We start from the raw sequence: 22,670 nt of genomic DNA on the forward strand, positions 1-22,670 counted from the left end.
AAGCTAAAACAAGAAAGCAGAGGAGCATGTTGTTCAGTCTCAGCTGGGAATGTGCACATCAAGAGACTCAAAATTTTTGCCACTCTGTGCATGTGTGAAAATGACCACAAAACTGCCATGAGTATTGATTTGGGGATTGCAAATAAATTTTAGCAAGTAGATGAATTTGCACATACAAAATCTGCAAATAATGAGGATTTACTGTATATCAGGGAATCGGAAGGAAAATAATGAAATGGATTATGGGGAGATGGGTAAAACGCCCACCAGTGAGAAGGGAAATTAGATAAATGATGGTTGGATGGATGAATGGATGGACATGATAGATGATGATGATAGATAGATAGATAGATGATAGATAGATACTAAATCTAGAGAGATGTTTTAAAAATGGTGTATTTTTAGTTTGTTTCCTTATCTTCCTCCCTACTCTTTATTCCTTATTTGGTAGAATAGATGTTACCCAAAAGTATTTAGGTAGTACTTGACAGTCTAATCTATCAATGTAATGTAAAGCATTAGATCATAGAAAAGTAAGCGCAAGTTTTTCTTGGTATTTCATTTTGCTTTTGGATTTATTATTTCTTACTTAGAGATACCCTATCATCTTAACACAAATCTTAAAAGCACATTTTTATGAAAATGTTAATATTTAATAACCTAAAGTCAACATGACACCATCTAACTTAGCCAGCATGGAATGAAGTTTCTTGAAACTTACATAGCAGACATTCCTCAGTAAGTTTAAATAGAATAACCCTGTTTTGTCAAATAGATATTGGAATTTTCTGTTTGCATACAAACTCCATTATGATTTTTTACTTTGCTCTTGAATGGAAACATCTGGAACAAAACTGTTTTAAATTCACAACTCTAACTTACAGACTACTAATAAAACATCTTTTGCCAGATTCTTAAATATGGAGAAGAGATTTGTACCTGGAAAAATAAAGCTAAAGAACATGATGAGAATTGATCTGGCCTGGATACTTTTTTTATGGAAATATTTCCTCTAAAAAAGTTTATCAAGACAAGCTTTTTACAATCCTCTTTAAATTCAGTGAATGAATTGTGAAGGGTAAATTGGAACCATTTCTTATGTAATATTCATAATCATAGTGTTACATAAGAGCGAGCTAGCATTAACAAAAGGAGCAATTTAAATTCCCACTTCTTGGAGAATGGGGCTCTGCTTGACAAACAGCCTTTTCTGCTCCGTTTGCAGCACGCCCCTGCATCTCCTCCAGCGCCAATGAGACCTACACTCTCATACCAGTGATATAATAAACCCTCCACAACAGAGGGAGAAAATGAGGCAAACAAGCCCACAGCATTTCAACTTGTCAGCTTTAAATAAAAACTTCTGCAGCTGAAAATGAGAAATTTGAGGGAAGAGAATGTGTGAAGTAACCAAATTCAACACTGGGACAAAACATATTGCATGACTTATTAGTGTTTTTTTCCTGATCTGCCACAAAAGTTTTGAAATTTCACCATAATTTTTAACGAAATCTCTTTTGTCAGCGACAACTTAGAAGAAATGGTTCATTTTATTTATTTATTTATTTTCTCCTCTTTTACCCATTGATGGCTTAGGAAACATCTCAAGTTATGGCAAGCCCCTATGATATCTTAATGAGTAATCCGTGACCTTTGGAAAAACTCTCATTATCAGTTTTTAAGTCAGAGTTGCCATAGCAGAGCATGCTAGAAAAAAAGTACATGTTTTTTTATACTTATTTTAATCAATTACTTATATAATACCTTCTGATTTTATATGCAAAATATTGGAGCATGCTCTCCACCTACAAAAAAAGTTAAAAAGACAAAAATGCGTTTTAAGGAAGATAAAGGGAAATTTACATTCTGATAAATATATCTAATATGGATGAAATAAACAATGATTGTGAATGTAAATCCTTTCCCTCCCCCTTTCCCCCGTGCCTGCACTCACCACCTCACCGACCCCCCCATCCTCCCACCCCCCCCCCTCCCGCCCCTTACCTCCAAACACTTCCTGCTTTGCTTTCAGGAGGCTCCATTCTGTTTTTCCACTCAGCTCTCTCCAAACCCCTTCTCTTCCCTTTTTGTTACTTTTTCTCAGTGTTAAAATGTCCCTTGACTTTCTTTATCTTTCCTGAAAAAGCATTTGCCTGTCTTCAAAGAAGGACAGCCCCACCAGGTCCCAGCAGATACTTAGCACAAGTTGTGCATCTTCCAATGGGAGAGAGGATGGAAAAGTCAGTATCTTTTGTCTGAATGCCTCGAGGTGTGCCCAAATTTGATATAAACATATTTTTATATCTTTTATTTCCGATGTTGTGTCTCACATATTTTCCAAATAAGCTTAGAATACTTTCCCCTTATTCTTTTATACTCTTATACCATTGTAACACAAACTCTCTGATTTCAAACTCTTTTATTTTAAAATTCCTAGGTTACTTTGAGTGGTCAGTACATAGAATGATAGTAATATTGGAGTGTATGATCCCTGTCACCATCCTTGATGGCTCATTGTTAAGAAGTTTTTTAATCTGTCCAATGTAAAACAGGATTTCATATGTGCATTTTAAATGTATTAAAGAAGTACCATGTGACAGGAAAGAGTATATGGATTGTGGATTATGGGACACCATTTGAAGTGTTGAAGAATCTATATTTAACAGAATGACCATAATCAGTTTTTATAACCTCCTTATGATTTACTTGTAAAATGTGGAAAAAAAATTAATATCATGTCATAGGATGTTAAATTTATATTAGGTGTGTTTTAGAAATATTTTCATTTTTACTTTATGATCATTATAATAATTATTATAAAGTAAAGGAACAGAATGGATTTAAAGTTGACCTAGCTATCCAGTAAGTAGTATGAATGGTGATATCATGCAATTTCCATGCATATACTAGTTTTACAACCAGTAAAATTTGCCAAAAGCATTACGTTATTCTCCACAGTTTGAGGTTTGTAAGACTGGTGCCTTCTAGCCCTCTTAGACCCAAAGTTCCCATGGTGTTTCATACTCTTTATTCCAAGCTTCTTTTTCAGTAATCATGTAGGTATAATGTATACCCTGGTGTGGCCTGAAGAGCCATTTAATGACTAAACTTTTCAAAAAGAAAGCAAATATGGAATCATTTCCTTAGAAACTATTTGTTCTGAGCTGAGCTGGTTTTTGTTTCCCCACAGTGATGGCTGGGCGGACAGGTATGATGTGACAGATGGATATCAGCGAGAAGCTGTTGGTGGAATCACAATCAAGCTCCAATCTCCCGATGTCAAGTGGTTTGATGATTATTATCTGAAGCTCCGGCCAGAAACAAACCTTCGAAACCCTTGGTTTCAAGAATTTTGGCAGCATCGTTTTCAGTGCCGGCTGGAAGGGTTTGCACAGGAGAACAGCAAATACAACAAAACTTGCAATAGTAAGCAGATTTATTGTTTCATTTAGAGTGGATAAGGCTAAGGCTCCAATTTAAGTAAAGTATGTCAGGGGAATAGTGGCTGTAATCTGTTAGAGAAGAGGACTCTTACAGAAACAGGGTGGGTATTGCTACTTACAGTGATAAACGGACTTTATTCTCACTAAGAAAAACATATCAGAGCAAATGTTTGCTCCACGGAGATCTCCAACAATTTTATTATTTATATCATTCAAGAAATTGGCACTGTGCTAAGAAGATAACGTGAGCCTCATAGAGGAAATGCTGTTGCCGCCCTTGAAGGCAAGATCTACATTCTGCTCATTTTGATTGTCTTGAGCAGTTAGTACAGCGTTAAACACTTGGTAAGGGTTTCATATATTCTGAAGAATGAATCAGTGAATATTGAAGGACAGAGCCAATTCCCAGCAGGGATTTGTTGTGTATAGTTATTATGTTTTAGGAGACACAATCTGAGCAGAGCCATGCATTCTTACATATGTATAAGGGCTTACGTTGTCCCAACTGTTGGCTTTGGCTGTAAGGGTACCAAGGTGAGGAAAACTAGTTACTGCTCTCAAGAGATTTAGTGTCTAGAAGGGAGATAGTCATGCCAGCCAATGTTGCAATCCAGTATTGTAAGTGGTATTATAAGAGTTAAACACAGGGTCTTGGCACTCTTATTTATAAGTTGCACGTTGAAAGGGAATCTCGACTCTAATAACCGAGGTAAGGCCAATATTGATCTATATGTCAAATTTTCTAAAAATTAGGTTTGTTAAAACTGATAAGGGATTTGTTGAGACTGCCTTATCCCCACGTTGTGTAACAAGAACCCCATATGCATTTACATGGGAATAAAATAGTTTGAGTTAGTGGTAGAGGTGTCTTTTATCCACAAGCCTGGAACACAAACCCTGGCAGTGGGTTTGAAATCCTGGCCCACAAACCAATTCCAGTTCACAGAGAAGTTGTCCCATTCCAGCACAAAAATGAGAATAATGGGAATGATATAGAGAATTTTTTCATAATGCACTTTCCCTCCCAGTTCATGTCCATCCTATGTTTTTTGGTATTAGTTCATTCTTTTGTGAAATGAAGAAAGGAGTAAATGGCAATTTGTGATTGTTTTTAAATGTCAGTTCTTACTAAAATAAGAACTTGGCAACCTTATGTCAGTTCCTATTAGGGTAGCGAGGGAGGGGAGGGATGCTGGAGTGTGGGATTTTGTACTGGTCATTGAAATCCAGAAATCACAGAAGGCTCATGGTGTGAGCCTGTGTTTGTTTCTCTCTCACTTCAGATACTTCTTGTCCAAAATTTTCAAATGCTTGTTCATTTCCTTTGTTTTTATTTTTATTTTCAGGAAAAAGAAATGTGTGAGAATACATAACACAATACATTGTGACTCCTGTTATACAATTTCAATTTTTATAGATAATTTCATATTTTTTCACCATTCTATCCAGTTTCTGATGGCCACAGACTTATTTCTGCTCTTGAGATTTGGGAAACTCTTTCTCTCTGGGCTCCAATTCTATGATTGTGTACAGGTTACTATATGTAGCTACATTCAAGGAGTTATAAAGAGTAAACAATAGATCTGATCTCTTCTTCAGTCTCTTTTACCAAGGTGCTAGTGACTGTCCCTAACAGTCTGGCTAAGGGAATTTTTCCAGTTGATCTTCATCCTCTTTTGTACCAATGCTCTGTTCCTATGCCTCTTTGTCTGAAATGTTTTCTCCTTGAAATAGGTCTTTGTTTCTCTACTGTTACAGACCTTATTTAGATACAGTCTTGAAAAACTCTTTAATTGATTTCCATGGAATATTATTTCTATGGAAATTGTTCTGTAAAAGCCTGCCTTTCAACCTATTGCTGTAGCTCTCTTTCACGTAACTTTCCTGATATAATTTCTCTGCTCAGAATTGGTTCCTTACTCTAGTATTAGAAAGCAGTCTTCACGTTGGACTCTGAAAAACAAACTGAGGGTTCTAGAGGGGAGGGGGGTAGGGGGATGGGTTAGCCTGGTGATGGGTATTGAGGAGGGCACGTTCTGCATGGAGCACTGGGTGTTATGAACAAACAATGAATCATGGAACACTGCACCAAAAACTAATGATGTAATATATGGTGATTAACATAACAATAAAAAATTTAAAAAAAAAAGAGGTGAGATAACAAAAAGAACGGTGGTGACATAAATCACAGAAGCTTAATTGATTTTGTATTACTTATTCGCATGTAATAAATATAGATTATTTATTAAAAAAAAAAAAGAAAGAAAGCAGTCTTCAGCTACTCTGCCACCATTGGAATCTTATCTGACAATGATGTCATTTTGTACATAAACATGGACACTTATGTGAAGTACCTCTGTTATTCTTCTCAATAAGGGAAGCACTATGATTATCCTTATTTAAAAATAACAAAACCAAGATTTAGAGAGAAAAAATAACTTGCTCAAGGTCACCTAACTATTAAACACTGGAACTTATACTTGGACTCAGGTTTGTCTAAAGTTTAACCAATATGATATACTAAAGAGATAGAATATGATAGTTTTCTAAAAATTGCCATCAAATTTGCATTATATAATAGTTAATAAATAGGCCAAAGATACAAAAAAGAAAAATCTTAAAATTATTTGTATATGACTATGGAATGCAGTAATGGATACCCAAATGTTCACTACTCTCTACTTTTGAACATATTTCCTTATTTATTCAAATGTCCTTTTTGTATCTTAATCCCCATCTTCAATTTTAGTATATGTGCTGTCGAAGCAAGCACTATCTTAATCCCCATCTTCAAAGAGGCCCCAGTAGGTTACTTGTATTTATAACACTACTGAATTTACCAGTGTTTTCCTAAATATAATGCACTTAAGCCCTTTCATCAGGCAGTGTGCATAAGACAACCATTTTTGAGTTAGAGTGTTAAGAAGTATTAAGAGTTTAACATAACATAATAAAAAAAAGAAGTATTAAGAGTTTGTAATTCATGCCAGTCAAGATGTTTTATGTTACTCACTGTCTACAGTACATTAAATCAGAGAGTTCAAAAGAAAAATGGCTTGACCCAAAGAATAGAAATATTCATAGCTGAATTACTGCTTATTTTTCTTAGGAGATTCTTGGGAGGCAAAGTATAAAAGTTAGGAGAGGTATCTAAATCTAGTAGTCCAGAATTAGCAGCAGCTTTATAGAGAATATGCCCCATTCATATGAATTCTTCAATGCCTGTTAGCTTTGCCTATTCTCTTATATAATATAAATAGAATCTTACATTATTTGGTTTTTTGTGTCTGGCTTTTTCCCCTCAAAGTAATGTGGTAGAGCTTATCCCATCATTGTATATTAGTAGTTTATTGTTTTTTTATTGCTGCTATGTCATGTCCCTTTGTATGGATTTACTACCAGAATTTACCTATCAGTTCTCCTATAGATGGACATTTGGATTATTTACAGTTTTAGGTATTAGAAATAAAAATTTTATTAATAAGTGTGTACATATTTTCTGGAAGACCTATATCCTAATTATTGTTAGATGTATACCTAGTAATGGAATTGCTACATCATAGGCTCTGCATATGTTTAGCTTTAGTAGATAGTGCCAAGCAGTTTTCCAAAATGATTGGACTAATTTCTACTTTCCCTGAAATGTATGAGAGTTCAAATTGCTCTGCACTCTTGCCAACACTTGGTTCTATCTTTTTTTTTAAACATTCTGTAAGTGTGTGTTTGTATCGTATTGTGATTTTGATTGGCTTTCCATTATCTATTACCAAGCTAAGTTCCTTCTCATATGCTTATTGGAAATTTGGGCATCTTATTTTGTAAAGTGTCTGTTCAAGTCTTTTGCACATTTCTTTGAGTTGATTATCTTTTAACATCTATTTTAAGACTTCCTTATATAATGTGGATATATGTATCATGAAAATTGCCCAATTAGACCATGGCTTATTTCTAGTTTCTATTTCTCTCATTAGTTATTTGTTTTCTATTTGTCCACTTGTTCTTCAGCTCTTTCTCTTTTACTGCCTTCTTGTGGATTCATCAATAATTTTTATTATCTTATTCTATCACCTCTCTTAATATTTTTGTTTCATCTCAGTATAATTCATTTAGTTTTCCATAGAACTACTAAATAGATCTTTAAGATGGTTCTTGCTTATATTCAAAAATCTTGCAAATATTTATATCTATTTATCCCCCAACACTATTTTTTGCTATTGCCATATAATTTATTTCTATATGTATTATGTACCCCACAGGCTTTCCTAGGATTGTTGCTGTAAATGGTCAACAGTCATATTTACCCACTTTAGTGTTCTTCATTCCTTCTTGTACTTCTTTGCTTTCACCAGTGATATTTTTCAGCCTAAAGAATTTCTTTTAGTATTTCTTGTAATATAAGTCTACTGCCAACAAATTTTATCAGCTTTTTTTCATAAGAATATCTATATTTCACATTTATTTTTTAAAAAATGTATTCGCCAAGTATAGCTTTCTGTATTGCTGGGTCTTCTTCAGTTTATTTAATTTTTCTTTGAAAACAGCATTCCATTTTGTTTTCTGTATTCCATTATTTCATTGAGAATTTAGCCACCATTCTTAATGTTGTAGCCTTGATACAAATGTATCTTTTTTTCTAGGCTTTTAAGATTTTTTTTTTAAGTTCTTAGTTGATCATGATGAGATTAGGTGTGATTTCCCTTATATATTTCATCCTTTGGGCTTCCAGAACTTCTTAAACCTGTGGAAGAAAGACCTGTATCAGTTTTGAAAATTTCCCAGACATTATTTCCTGAAACATTCCTTCTGCCACATTTTTCTCCCTCTCTGCTCCTTCTTGTGCTCAAATACACCTATTAGATTATTTGACTGTGTCATACCGGTGACTTTTTCTCTGGGCTTTCTTCTCTTTTTCCTCTCTGTGCTTCAATTTGGTTCTTTTCTATTATTCTGTCTTTGATTATACCAATCATATCCCCACCTATGTCCAGTCAGCTGTTAAACAAAATAAGTTTTTAATTTCAGATATGGTGTTTTACAGTCCCAGAATGCTCATTTTCTTTCTTTTTATAGTCTTCAACTTTCTGTTGAAATATTCTTTCTCATCCACTTTTTTCAATCATTTATCCTATTTCCTTGAACAGATTGATTATAGCTATTTTATGGTCCCTTTTTTCTAATTCTAACATCTGGATCTTCTGTCAGTCTTCTTCTATTGACTTATTTTTCACATTGGTTACATTTTGTGCTTCTTGACACATCTACCATGTTTTCTTTTGTGCTAGACATTGAGTATAAAATACCATACAGATTGAATTTTATATTATTTTCACCCCAGTAATGGTTCACCTTGTCCAGATTCAAAGAAATTGAAATGAGGTAAGTTGCAACATAAGATAGAAGGAGTCAACTTCTGGTTTAAAAATGTCTTTAAGGGACAGCTAACATGTAATATCAGTTGAGAGTCTAGTGTATCCCATGCCCTGGCTGACTGACTCGATCAGATTTTTACTATTTTTGAGCTTTGCTCTCGAGCTTCCTGTACCATATGGTTTCCAAATTTGGCATGCATTCTGAGGAAAGAACTAATTGAAGTTTGAGCAGTTTCTATTCCTCAGGTGGGTCTTTTCTTTCAGATAGTATAAAACAATGGGAGATTTCAGTCTTCCTCTTCAAAATCTTGAGCCTCCATGCAGCCCCCAGAATCAGCAAATGAATCAAAAAGGAAAAAGACTACCATGCACTTAGGGCTCCTGCTGTTTATAAATTGAGATAGCAGATCATTTCAATATCCAGAAGTACTTCTGGTTTCTCTTTTTCCAGAACTGTCATGTACTGTGTGGAGTTACACCTCCCCCTCCCCCAGCTACATGCCATATCCTTTCCCAGGACCTCAGAAGGTGACTTTATTGAGAAATAGCATCATCACAGATGTAATTAGCTAGTATAAGGACACACTAGAGTAGGATGGGCTCTTAATCTCGCCAAAAGAGAAGTGACAGAGAGACAGAGAGACACACAGGGAAAGTGACAGGGGAAGACATAGGCAGATACTTGAGTGATGCAACACAAGGACAAGGATTGCCAGAGATCAATGGCCACCACCAAAGGCTAGGAAGAGGCAAGGAAGGACTCCCCCAGGAGTCTCAGAGGAAGCTTGGCCCTGTCGACACCTTGATTTCTGACTTCCAGCCTCCAGAACCATGAGAGAATAAATTTCTGTTGTTTTCAGCCACCTAGTTTGTGGTACTTTGTTATGGCCACCCTAGTAAACTAATGTCCCTTCATTCAGACCAAACTAGATTGGCAGCCTGGTCCAGAACCTGCAGGTGCCCTCAAACAACAAAGTAGTGGGTGACACCTGCCCACTTTCATAGGTCTCCTCTTTGTTCTTCATTCTGTCTTTGTTGTGTCCATACATCTTCACTGCCTTTAAATTTTTTTTTAATTTTGCATTTCTTTGGCCTATTAAAGTTATGCAGTAAAAGAATTTTCCATTTGCTTTCTTCTCCATCCTACCTAACACCAAAGGTTCCTCCTTTATTTTTTGTTTTTTAATCGTCACTACCTGTACAATCCCAGTTTGGATATATAAGTGAACCCTGCAATTTATAATGTCCAAAATGCTTATACTTTTGTTAATTTTTGTTTTATTTTTAAGCATTTAAAAACTTAAATCAAAATATTACTATAAACCTTCAGTGTCTTACTAAGTGGTTTTGACAGAATCTAGGTTTATATACTATTAACAGTGAGCCCAATTTCAGTAAATTTTACTTAAATTGCAGTTATGTTACAATTGAATTATAAACTAAATGACTAGTAATGATAATAAATTAAAGTATGAAGAATATAGTTTAACTTTTCTAATTGTTTATTTAAATAACCCAGTAATAAGAGCTACAGAGAATTAAATTAAAACTGTTTTCTAGTAACTGTATGCTATTCCATTTTTGAATGAATTTAAGGACCCATTTCCTTTACAGTTACACTGTCAACCACTGACATTCATTTACTGTCTCCTTTCTATGATTTCTCCCTGTCACTTCCAGTATTTTCCAGAGATGTCATTTATGACATTAACACACAAACATTCCTATCTGGATGTCCTGAGGGCACCTCAAACTCACATACCTAAAACTTGCCTCATTATAACTTTTGCAACCACAGCCCTAAACTTTGAGTTCCTCCTTTTAGCATCTCCAGTTTGAGTAAATGATAAATCCATCTACCCTGTCTCCCAAGATGTAGGGAAAAGTGGCCCTCTCCTATGCCCCTTCTAGCATCCTCTCAGCCAACTGGTGACCAAATACTGTTAATTCTACTGTTTGAACATTTTCCACATCTGTTATCTGTTCTTCATTGCTGGCTGAATTCAAATCTTTAAACCACTGCTGTGGTTTGGTTCTTCACCATCTCTCACTACATATATTAGAAAAATCTTCCTATTTAATCTTCTTACTGATACCAGATTCTTCCTCCTCCATTTTATGCTGACAAATAACCCCAAAAGAGTCCATATAAAGAATGAATCTCATCCTTATTACTCCCATTCTTAATGATCTTCCATGGTTCTCCAATGTCTATAAAAAGGAAACACACCTCTTTGCCCCAGTCAAAACTCTTCAAATTCAGGGCACCTGGGTGGCTTAGTCGTTAATCGTCTGCCTTTGACTCAGGTCATGATCCTGGGGTCCTGGGATCGAGTCCCACATCGGGCTCCCTCCTCGGTGGGAGGCCTGCTCTCCCTCTCCCACTCCCGCTGCTTGTGTTCCTGCTCTCGCTTCTCTGTCTCTGTCAAATAAATAAATAAAATCTTAAAAAAAAAAACAACTCTTCAAATTCACCATATATGTTTTTCAAATCTCAGCTTTTATACCTTAAGCCCAAGAAGTCTATGCTCCAAGCACTTCACAGATTGTGCTCATCCAGTTTCAAGTGGCATGCCTACTTAAGTCCCTGAACTTTTGCACATGCACTTTTGCTCAGTGAAAGACCTACCTCAAGATATTTGTCAATTCCACAGAGCATATATTCTCATGGTTTCAGATGACTTCAGTTTCCTGTTCTCAAAGAAACTGTGTTTTTCCTCATGTCCCTTCCTATGCCTTTTGTCTTCTTTTTGTCACATACCAATCCAGATATTGAACGTAGATCCTCCATGCCCTTTATTTTTATGCCACCAAGTCACCACTCACACAGGCATTTCTGCATATGCCAAACTACTACCAATAAAATGAAGATGAGAAAAATGGGTTCAGAGCAACGTAAAAGTCCTTTGGCCAGGAGGGCATTTCTGGTGCTATTTCTTGAGCCAGTGATAATCACTAGGATGTGTTTCTTTTGAAAAAATTAATGTATAGTTATGATTTTTGCACTTCCCTGTGTTCGTGTTCTGAGTTTACCTTAACTAACCCACCTCCACATAAAAGTCCTATTGCCACTATGTCCAGTCTAACATTCCCTTCAGTCCAAATTTCTCATACTCTCCCCCCCACACACACCCACTCCCACCAGATTTCTGCCACTATGTTGCTTGATTCCTCTCCCTTTCTTTTTCTATAACCCTTACCCCCTTTCCTCTCAATATTTTTATATGCCACAGTAAATATCTCTTCATTTCATAGGTAGAGCTGTTGATCTGTTTCTTTGTTTTGTTGTCTCCTTCAAAATTCTACCCTTGGAGAAGTGTTGCTCACCTTTTGAGTGCAAAGCTGCTACTGAAGTTACATTGCCAAGCAGAAAACCATTTACTCCAGAGAAAACATGATGCCATCCTCAGAGGAGATAAAGCAGCTACAGCAGTATAATTTTTTCCACTGTATTACACTAACATATAAATAAATTTTTCACATTGTTACACCAGTATGTAAACATTTTATGTCCATCTGTCTCCATTAAATTATAAATTTCTCAAGGAGAAGAACTGTCTTACTCATCTGTGTTTTCCAAATTCTTAACATGATGCCTTATATAGAACAAGTATGTGATAAATATTGTTAAATGAATGTGACTTCATTTCTCTTAGACCCATGTAGTGTTACAACGGCTAGAGGACCTAGAACGGAGGTTCCCAATCTGTGGGCTACAGATCCCAAGGTCACTGTTGATTTGTTGACTAGATCCAGAATTCTTATCTGGTTTAGCATTATCAGTGAACTGAACTGTGCCTTGAATATCCTGTGTGAACATGTGTGTGTTTATATATGGAAGTCCCTTATTTTTATGCACAAGCTGCTGCAGTTAACAAATTACAAATTAATTTTAAATTGCTCAAATCATGGTAGCTTATTACCATTACGCATTTTCTTTGTAAAAGATACTAGCAATACTAATCACATTTATGGAGTGTGTGGAATTTTTTGACATTAAAAACATTTCCTGTTAATTTCACTAGCTTGGAGGTAGCTCTTTTCCATTTTTGTTACAGCAGGTTTCCAGCCAGAGATGTCCACATTTTCTCTGATAAATATGTGTCATAAGTATTTGAGGTGGGTTAGTTAAAGGATACTTTCTTATGCATCAGAAATTTCTTTCTGCCATCTTGTTTGCTTCAGTTAAGTGGCTGACACTTGATTTCAGCTCAGGTCATGATCTCAGGGTCCTGGGATGGAGCCCCACATTGGGCTCCACGCTTACCAAGGGGTCTACTTGAGGATTCTCTCTCTCTCCCTCTGCCCCTTCCCTGCTGTGTACACTCACTCTCTCTCAATCTCTCTCTTTCAAATAAATAAATAAATAAATAAATAAATAAATAAATAAATAAATTTATTTATTTAAGAGAGAGAAAGACAGAAAGAGAGAGAGAGGAGAGGGGGAGAGAGAGAATCTTAAGCAGGCTCCACTTGAGTGTGGAGCCAGAGTCAGGGCTTGATCTCACAATCCTGAGCTCATGACCTGAGCCAAAATCAAGAGTCAGACACCTAACTGACTGAGCCACCCAGGTGCCCCAATAAATAAATTTTAAGAAAAGAAACAAAACAAAAACACTTCTTTGTGGTTTAGACTTTGCTCAAAACACTTCAGCATCTCTTCTAAAAACATGACTAGAAAACCCAGAACAGTAAATTGAGAGGAAATAATTGTCTAGATAAGAGGAGCTGAACTTTAGTAAAGGCATCACAAAGGCCAAATAAATGAAATGCCATACCTAACCTCTAGATTAGAGATTTCTCATCCTTGCACTACATTAATATATCCAAGATAGCACTTGGAAAGAAAACTAATCCAATGTGCAAAAAGGATTCCATGGTTGCATATATTGGGTTATTACATTCTGTGTCCATTTTTTAGAGATACATAATGTATATCCACATGTTGGAAAAGGACAAATCCCATTGTAAAAAAAATTTAAATACCTTTCGTTAATTCAGCATCTCCTTTGTTGTTGTTTCCTTTTACTATGAACTTATCTTATATGACATTTATTATCACCATACTTCAGGAAAGACTACACTAGGACAATTTAATAACCATATACTGAAAAAGAAATTCGATCACATTATCATAATGTATGTGATGAAATCTGCTAAGCAGAAGCCCATTTCTTTCTTTATATCAGCCAAAGAATTAAGTTAATTAGAATTTGAAGTGTCAGTTTTGGCTTAATGCAATTCTTGGATTTGTTACATTTTGATACTTTTCATTGCCAGGAGAGGAGAATTTCACCATCTTGGACTCTGCTTTAAAGAAATGGAACATAGAGCCAGATCAAGGCCCCAGATATTAACATATCAAAGTTTTAAGAAACATAATCTGTCATATTTCTTATTTGAATTCCAAAGTTAAGAAATAAGAGTAATTATCCATCCAAGTAAGTGTCAGTGTATGTAATTCTTCATGATGAATAGCTACCATCAAAAAAGTACTCGAAGAGATCTCCAGAACAAAACCCTTGCATTAGAAACTGCCAAGATTTTCAAACTCTTAACATACTGGAAATGGAATGCATGATGTATTAAAGATATTTAACATAAACCAAAGAGAGCCCAGACAAGCTTGCTGAATCAGTCACTTAAGGTATACAGGTGTACTGTAAAAAGTATTACATTTACACCCAGAAGATCTATATTAAAAAACTTAACTTGTAGCCAGTATTAGGTGTCTCTGAATCTCTGTTTTCTCAGGTGTGAGATGAGGTGAGTATTAAAACAGATACCTAACTGACAGAGGACTCTAGTGAGGCTTAGGTATGATGATGTATGGGAAGACACTTGATGTGATGGGAAAGTGTCTGCTTCTAGTAAAGGTGAAGTAATAGAGACTGGATTTACTCTCCTTCTTAAAATAGCAACAACAACAAAAAAAAGACAAAATATATAAAACAACAGTTTTTAAGACATTGAATATCAAGTGATGAAGGACAGTTATTCTTAAGAAACAGGAAATAAATGAGGTGAACTCAGGTCATGATCTCAGTGTCCTGGGATGGAGCCCCACATTGCTCTCCATGCTTACCAAGGGGTGTGTTGAGGATTCTCTCCATCTCCCTCTGCCACTCCCCTGCTGTGTTAAGAGCCCAATTCAGAGTTAAGAAGATGGAATTGTGAGTTCAGAAAAACCACGGAAACTAGAGTTCTCAGAGCACAGGAACAAAGAGTAGAGAGGTGCAGGAAGGGGGAACTCTGGAGATTGGCAGAGGCTCCTTCCTGAGTATGCAGCTGAGTATTGATCACTGCATGCATATGAGGATAATACTTAAGACCTGGGAAAGAGGGGCGGAGCAAGATGGCGGAGGAGTAGGAGACCTGGATTTCGTCTGGTCTCAGGAATTCAGCTGCGTAGGGATCAAACCATTCTGAACACCTAGGAACTCAACAGGAGCTTGAAGAAAAGAATAGCAACAACTCTCTGAACAGAAAAGCGACCACTTTCTGGAAGGTAGGACGTGCGGAGAAGTGAATCCGAGGTGATATTCGGGAGGATAGACGGGTGAGGGGGTCTCCGGCAGCGCTTCTGGCAAGTGCTAGAGCTGCGGAGCACAAAATTGGAAATTTTAGAAGTCAGCTCCGCTGAGGGACGTCACTCCAGTGGCTGAGCAGGGGGTGGAACCCTCGCGGGACAGTGTGGTCTCAGGACCGTTGGGGTCACAGAAAGACCGGGGGTGCCTGAGTGCAGCAGAGCTCCCAGGTATTGGAGCGGGGAAACCGGCTGCAGAACCGGAGACGAGGAGCAAGCTCTCAGCTCGGGGTTGCCATAAACTGTGATCCGTGACAGTCGGGGCACTAATCCTCCAGCAACGACACAACAAGCGGGAGATCCGTGGAGACTCCCCTCCCTCCCCTGGGAGGAGCAGTGCGGGAGCGCACCGCAGGGATCTTCAGGGTTTGGAGACTACACATGGGGTTGGGTGCCAGAAATAGAAACGCTCGGTCACAGGCCGGGTGAGCACAGATTGCGACTGGAGACTGCAGAGAAAAGAGTGACCAACTGCTTTTCTCTGGGGGCACACTGAAGAGCGGTGCCCCGAGTTCTCAGCTCCTCTGGGGCAGAGATTGGGAGGCTGCCATTCTCACTCTAGTCCTCCAACGCTGTACGGAAAGCTTGCAGGGAACAAAAGCTCCTGAGAGCAAAACCGAGCTGATTACTAAGCCCGGACCCGGCATGGGCGGGGCAATTCCGCCTCCGGCAAAGACATTTGGGAACCACGGCAACAGGCCCCTCCCCCAGAAGATCAGCATGAACAGCCAGCCAAGACCAAGTTTACCGATCAATGAGAACGGGAGAACTCCAGCACTGGGGAATACTGCACATAGAATTCATGGCTTTTTTACCATGATTAATTAGTCTTTCAAAGTTAAAATTTTTAACTGTTTTTTTTAAATTTTTCTTTTTCCCTTTTCCAACCAACATCTTATCAATACCGGTTTTTTTAAAAAAAAATTATTTTTCATTTTTAGAGTCATATTCTATCGCTTCATAGTAGTTGCCGTTATTTTTGGCATATATATATATGTATATATATATATATATACATATATATATATGTGTTGTTCTCTCTTTAAAATTTTGAGATAGAGTTTCTTCTAACATATCAAAATATACCCTAAAACTCTAGTGTATGGCTTTTTTCCAGTTTCCTACCAGATCACATTCTCTCCCCTTTTTTTCTTTCTTTTTTCCTTTTTTTTAAAACCTCTTCTTTATTTTTTCAAACACCTTCTGATCAATTCCTTTTTTAAAATTTTTTTATAATTTTCATTTTTAAAGTCATATTCCATCCCTTCATCGTATCAACCCTTATTTTGTACAGATATAAGTCTTTCTTTCTTTAAATTTTAGGAGGCACTTTCTTCTAACAGACCAAAATACACCCAAAATCTAGTGTGTGGCACTGATCTATGCACCAGCCTAATCATATTTGACCATATTCTTTTTTTTGTTTTGTTCTGTTTTTGTTTGCTTTTATCGTTTTCTTTCTTGTTTTTCCTTTCTTATTTCTTTCTTTCCCTTTCTTTCCCCCCAGTTTCAGGTCTCTTCTGATTGGTTTAGAGTATATTTTCTGGGGACGTTGTTGACCTGTTAGCAGTTCTCTCATTCATCTATTCTCCCCTGGACAAATGACAAGACGAAAAAAATCACCTCAACAAAAAGAACAAGAGGTAGTACCGTCTGCCATGGACCTACTCAATACGGACATTAGTGCAATGTCAGACCTAGAGGTCAGAATCATGATTTTAAAGATACTAGCTGGGCTTGAAAAAAGCATGGAAGTTATTAGGGAAACCCTTTCTGGAGAAATAAAAGAACTAAAATCTAACCAAGTCAAAATCAAAAAGGCTATTAATGAAGTGCAATCAATAAAGGGGGCACTAACTCCTACGATAAATGAGGCAGAAGAAAGAATCAGTGATATAGAAGACCAAATGATTGAAAATAAAGAGGCTGAGAAAAAGAGGGAGAAACAACCACAGGATCACGAGGGCAGAATTCAAGAGATAAGCGATACGATAAGATGAAACGTTAGAATAATTGGGATCTGAGAAGAAGAAGAAAGAGAGAGAGGGGCAGAAGGTATATTGGAGCAAATTATACCAGAGAACTTCCCTAATGTGGGGAAGGAAACAGGCATCAAAATCCGAGAGGCACAGAGAACCCCTCTCAAAATCAGTAAAAATAGGTCCACACCCCGACATCTAATAGTAAAACTTACGAGTCTCAGTGACAAAGAGAAAATCTTGAAAGCAGCTCGGGAAAAGAGATATGTAAACTATAATGGTAGAAACATTAGATTGGCAACAGACCTATCCACAGAGACCTGGCAGGCCAGAACGAACTGGCATGATATCTTCAGAGCACTAAAGGAGAAAAATATGCAGCCAAGAATACTATATCCAGCTAGGCTGTCACTGAAAATAGAAGGAGAGATAAAAAGCTTCTGGGACAAACAAAAACGAAAGGAATTTGCGAACATGAAACCAGCCCTCCAAAAAATATTGAAAGGTGTCCTCTAAGCAAAGAGAGAGCCTAAAAGCAGCATAGAGCAGAAAGGAACACAGACAATATACAGTAACAGTCACCTTACAGGCAATACAATGGCACTAAATTCATATCTTTCAATAGTTACGCTGAATATAAATGGGCTAAATACCCCAATCAAAAGACATAGGCTATCAGATTGCATTAAAAAACAAGACCCATCAATATGCTGTCTGCAAGAGACTCATTTTAGACCCAAAGACACCCCCACATTGAAAGTGAGGGGGTGGAAAACGATTCAACAGGCTAATGGACACCAAAAGAAAGCTGGGGTGGCAATCCTTATATCAGACAAATTAGATTTTAAAACAAAGACTGTAATAAGAGATGAGGAAGGACACTATATCCTATTTAAATGGTCTATACAACAAGAAGATCTAACAATTGTAAGTATCTATGCCCCTAACATGGGAGCAGCCAATTATATAAGGCAATTAATAACAAAAGCAAAGAAACACATTGACAATAATACAATAATAGTGGGGGACTTTAAAACCCCGCTGAATTAAATGGACAGATCATCTAAGCAAAAGATCAACAAGGAAATAAAGACTTTAAATGACACCCTGGACCAAATGGACTTCACAACATATTCAGAATATTCCATCCCAAAGCAAGAGAATACACATTCTTCTCTAGTGCCCATGCAACATTCTCCAGAATAGATCACATCCTAGGTCACAAATCAGGTCTCAACTGCTACCAAAAGATTGGGATAATTCCCTGCATATTTTCAGACCACAATGCTTTGAAACTAGAACTCAATCACAAGAGGAAAGTCAGAAAGAACTCAAATACATGGAGGCTAAAGAGCATCCTACTAAAGAATGAATGGGTCAACCAGGAAATTAAAGAAGAATTAAAAAAATTCATGGAAACCAATGAAAAGGAAAACACAACTGTTCAAAATCTTTGGGATGCAGCAAAGGCAGTCCTGAGAGGAAAGTATATAGCAATACAAGCCTTCCTCAAGAAACAAGAAAGGTCTCAAATACACAACCTAACCCTATACCTAAAGAAGCTAGGGAAAAAACAGCAAATAAAGCCTAAACCCAGCAGGAGAAGAGAAATAATAAAGATCAGAGCATAAATCAATGAAATAGAAACCAAAAGAACAGTAGAACAGATCAATGAAACTAGGAGCTGGTTCTTTGAAAGATTTAACACGATTGATAACCCCCTGGCCAGACTGATCAAAAAGAAAAGAGAAATGACCCAAATCAACAAAATCATGAATGAAAGAGGAGAGATCAAATCAACAAAGAAATACAAACAATTGTAAGAACATATTATGAGCAACTGTATGCCAGCATATTAGATAACCTGGAAGAAATGGATGCATTCCTAGAGATGTATAAACTACCAAAAATGAACCAGAAAGAAATAGAAAACCTAAACAGACCTATAACCACTAAGGAAATTGAAGCAGTCATCAAAAATCTCCCAACAAACAAAAGCCCAGGGCCAGATGGCTTCCCAGGGGAATTCTACCAAACATTTCAAGAAGAATTAATATCTATTCTTCTGAAACTGTTCCAAAAAATAGAAATGGAAGGAAAACTTCCGAACTCATTTTATGAGGCCACCATTACCTTGATCCCCAAACCAGAAAAAGACCCCTTCAAAAAGGAGAATTACAGACCAATATCTGTATGGGAGTTGATCCCATTTAAAACTGCACCCAAAACCATAAGATACCTAGGAAGAAATCTAACCAAAGAGGCAAAAGATTTGTACTCAGAAAACTATAAAATACTCATGAAAGAAATTGAGGAAGACACAAAGAAATGGAAAAACTTTCCATACTCATGGATTGGAAGAACCAACATTGTGAAGATGTCAATGCTACCTAGAGCAATCTACATATTCATTGCAATCCCCATCAAAATGCCATCCACTTTTTTCAAAGAAATGGAACAAATAATCCTAAAATTTGTATGGAACCAGAAGAGACCCCGAATAGCCAGAGGAATCTTGAAAAAGAAAAGCAAAGCTGGCGGCATCACAATTCCGGACTTCCAGCTCTATTACAAAGCTGTCATCATCAAGACAGTATGGTACTGGCACAAAAACAGACACATCGATCAATGAGACAGAATAGAGAGCCCAGAAATGGACCCTCAACTCTATGGTCAACTCATCTTTGACAAAGCAGGAAAGAATGTCCAATGGAAAAAAGACAAGTCTCTTCAAAAAATGGCGTTGGGAAAATTGGATAGCCACATGCAGAAGAATGAAACTGGACCATTTCCTTACACCACACACAAAAATAGACCCCAAATGTTTGAAAGACCTAAATGTGAGACAGGAGTCCATCAAAATCCTATAGAAGAACACAGGCAACAACCTCTTCAACCTTAGCCGCAGCAATTTCTTCCTAGAAACATCACCAAAGGCAAGGGAAGCAAGAGCAAAAATGAACTCTTGGGACTTATCAGGATAAAAAGTTTTTGCACAGCAAAAGAAACAGTCAACAAAACCAAAAGACAGCTGACAGAATGGGAGAAAATATTTGCAAGTGACATATCAGATAAAGGGCTAGTATCCAAAATGTATAAAGAACTTATCAAACTCAACACCCAAAGAACAAATAATCCAATCAAGAAATGGGCAGAAGACATGAACAGACATTTTCCAAAGAAGACATCCAAATGGCCAACAGACACATGAAAAAGTGCTCAACATCACTTGGCATCAGGGAAATGCAAATCAAAACCTCAGTGAGATACCACCTCACACCAGTCAGAATGGCTAAAATTAACAAGTCAGGAAATGACAGATATTGGCGGGGATGTGGAGAAAGGGGAACCCTCCTACACTGTTGATGGAATGCAAGCTGGTGCAACCACTCTGGAAAACAGTGTTCAGGTTCCTCAAAAAGTTGAAAATAGAGCTACCATACGATCCAGCAATTGCACTACTGGGTATTTACCCCAAAGATACAAATGTAGGGATCTGAAGGGGTATGTGCACCCCAATGTTTATAGCAGCAATGTCCACAATAGCCAAACTGTGGAAAGAGCCAAGATGTCCATCGACAGATGAATGGATAAAGAAGAGGTGGTATATATACACAATGGAATATTATGCAGCCATCAGAAGGAATGAGATCTTGCCATTTGCAACAACGTGGATAGAACTGGAGGGTGTTATGCTGAGTGAAATAAGTCAATCAGAGAAAGACATGTATCATATGACCTCACTGATATGAGGAATTCTTAATCTCAGCAAACAAACTGAGGGTTGCTGGAGTGGGGGTGGGGTGGGAGGGATGGGTGGCTGGGTGATAGACATTGGGGAGGGTATTGCTATGGTGAGCGCTGTGAATTGTGCAAAACTGTTGAATCATAGATCTGTACCTCTGAAACAAATAATGCAATATATGTTAAGAAAAAAAAAGAAGGAGAGCAGGAGGGGAAGAATGAAGGGGGGTGAATCGGAGGGGGAGATGAACCATGAGAGATGATGGATTCTGAAAAACAAACTGAGGGTTCTAGAGGGGAGGGTGGGGGGGGTGTTATCCTGGTGATGGGTATTAAAGAGGTCACGTTCTGCATGGAGCACTGGGTGTTATGCACAAACAATGAATCATGGAACACTACATCAAAAACTAATGATGTAATGTATGGTGATTAACATAACAATAAAAAATTATTTAAAAAAGAATAAAAGGGGAAAATGACCAAAAAAATAAAAAGGCCTGGGAAAGAACCACGAGAGGATTAGAGAGAACAGTATGGCACCCATATGAGACAAGGGAACAGTATCTGTCCACAGCTGTCCAGCTAGAAAAACTTACAGTTCAGAGAGCTAAAACAACACTCAGGAGAAATTTTATAGCATTAACTTGCTACATCAGAAAAGAAAAATATCTCCACTCAATGACCAGAGATCCAGGTTAAGAAATCTAGAAAAGAAGAACAAATTAAACTCAAAGTAAGTAGAAGAAAGGAAGTAATAGATAAGAGTGAAAATCAATGTAATACACACCAGAAATACAATAGAGAAAACCAATGAAACTAAAGCCTGGTTCTTTTAAAAGATCAATACAATTGAAAAAAAAAAAAAACGGATTAATCAGGAAAATAAAGAGAAACAAATTACAAATATCAGGAATGAGAGACGTAGAGCATCACTCTAGAGTCAACAAATATGAAAGAAAATAAGGAAACATTTTTAAAACAATTCTATCCAATAAATTTGTTAACTTAAATAAAATGGAGAAATTCCTTGAAATGCATAAACTACAAAAGATCACTGAAGAATAGACAACCTGAATAGTCCTATATCTGTTATAGAAATTAAATTTGTAGAGGTGCCTGGGTGGCTTAGTCGTTAAGCGTCTGCCTTTGGCTCAGGTCATGATCCCAGGGTCCTGAGATCAAGCCTCCCATTGGGCTCCCTGCTCAGTGGGGAGCCTTCTTCTCCCTCCCCCACTCCCCCTGCTTGTGTTCCCTCTCTCGCTGTGTCTCTCTCTGTCAAATAAATAAATAAAATCTTTTAAAAAATTAAATTTGTAGTTAAAAATTTTTCCAGAACGAAAACTACAGACCAGATGCTTTCACTGGTGAATCGCTACTAAATATTTAAGGAAGAACTCATAGAAATTCTAACATAAACTTTATCAGAAAATTAAGGCAGAAATAAGTCCCAATTCAATCAATATGGCCAACATTACCCTGTTATAAAACCAGACCAAGATATCACAAGAAAAGAACTACATATCTCAAAAACATTGGTGTAAATATTCTA

General features: G+C 37.1%; 1 protein-coding gene across 4 annotated transcripts in view; it reads left to right on the plus strand.

The window, feature by feature from the left end:
• GRM5 (glutamate metabotropic receptor 5) overlaps positions 1-22,670 on the plus strand; it is a 613,582-nt gene that overhangs the window by 456,958 nt on the left and 133,954 nt on the right. For all 4 annotated transcript variants that reach the window (XM_027581095.2, XM_027581096.2, XM_027581094.2 and 1 more), the window contains exon 4: positions 3,191-3,426. In XM_027581095.2, coding sequence (XP_027436896.1) covers positions 3,191-3,426 — 236 coding nt within the window. The remainder of the gene's footprint in view (positions 1-3,190; positions 3,427-22,670) is intronic.

Source organism: Zalophus californianus, chromosome 11 (genome assembly GCF_009762305.2).
Source record: "Zalophus californianus isolate mZalCal1 chromosome 11, mZalCal1.pri.v2, whole genome shotgun sequence".
NCBI lineage: Eukaryota > Metazoa > Chordata > Mammalia > Carnivora > Otariidae > Zalophus > Zalophus californianus.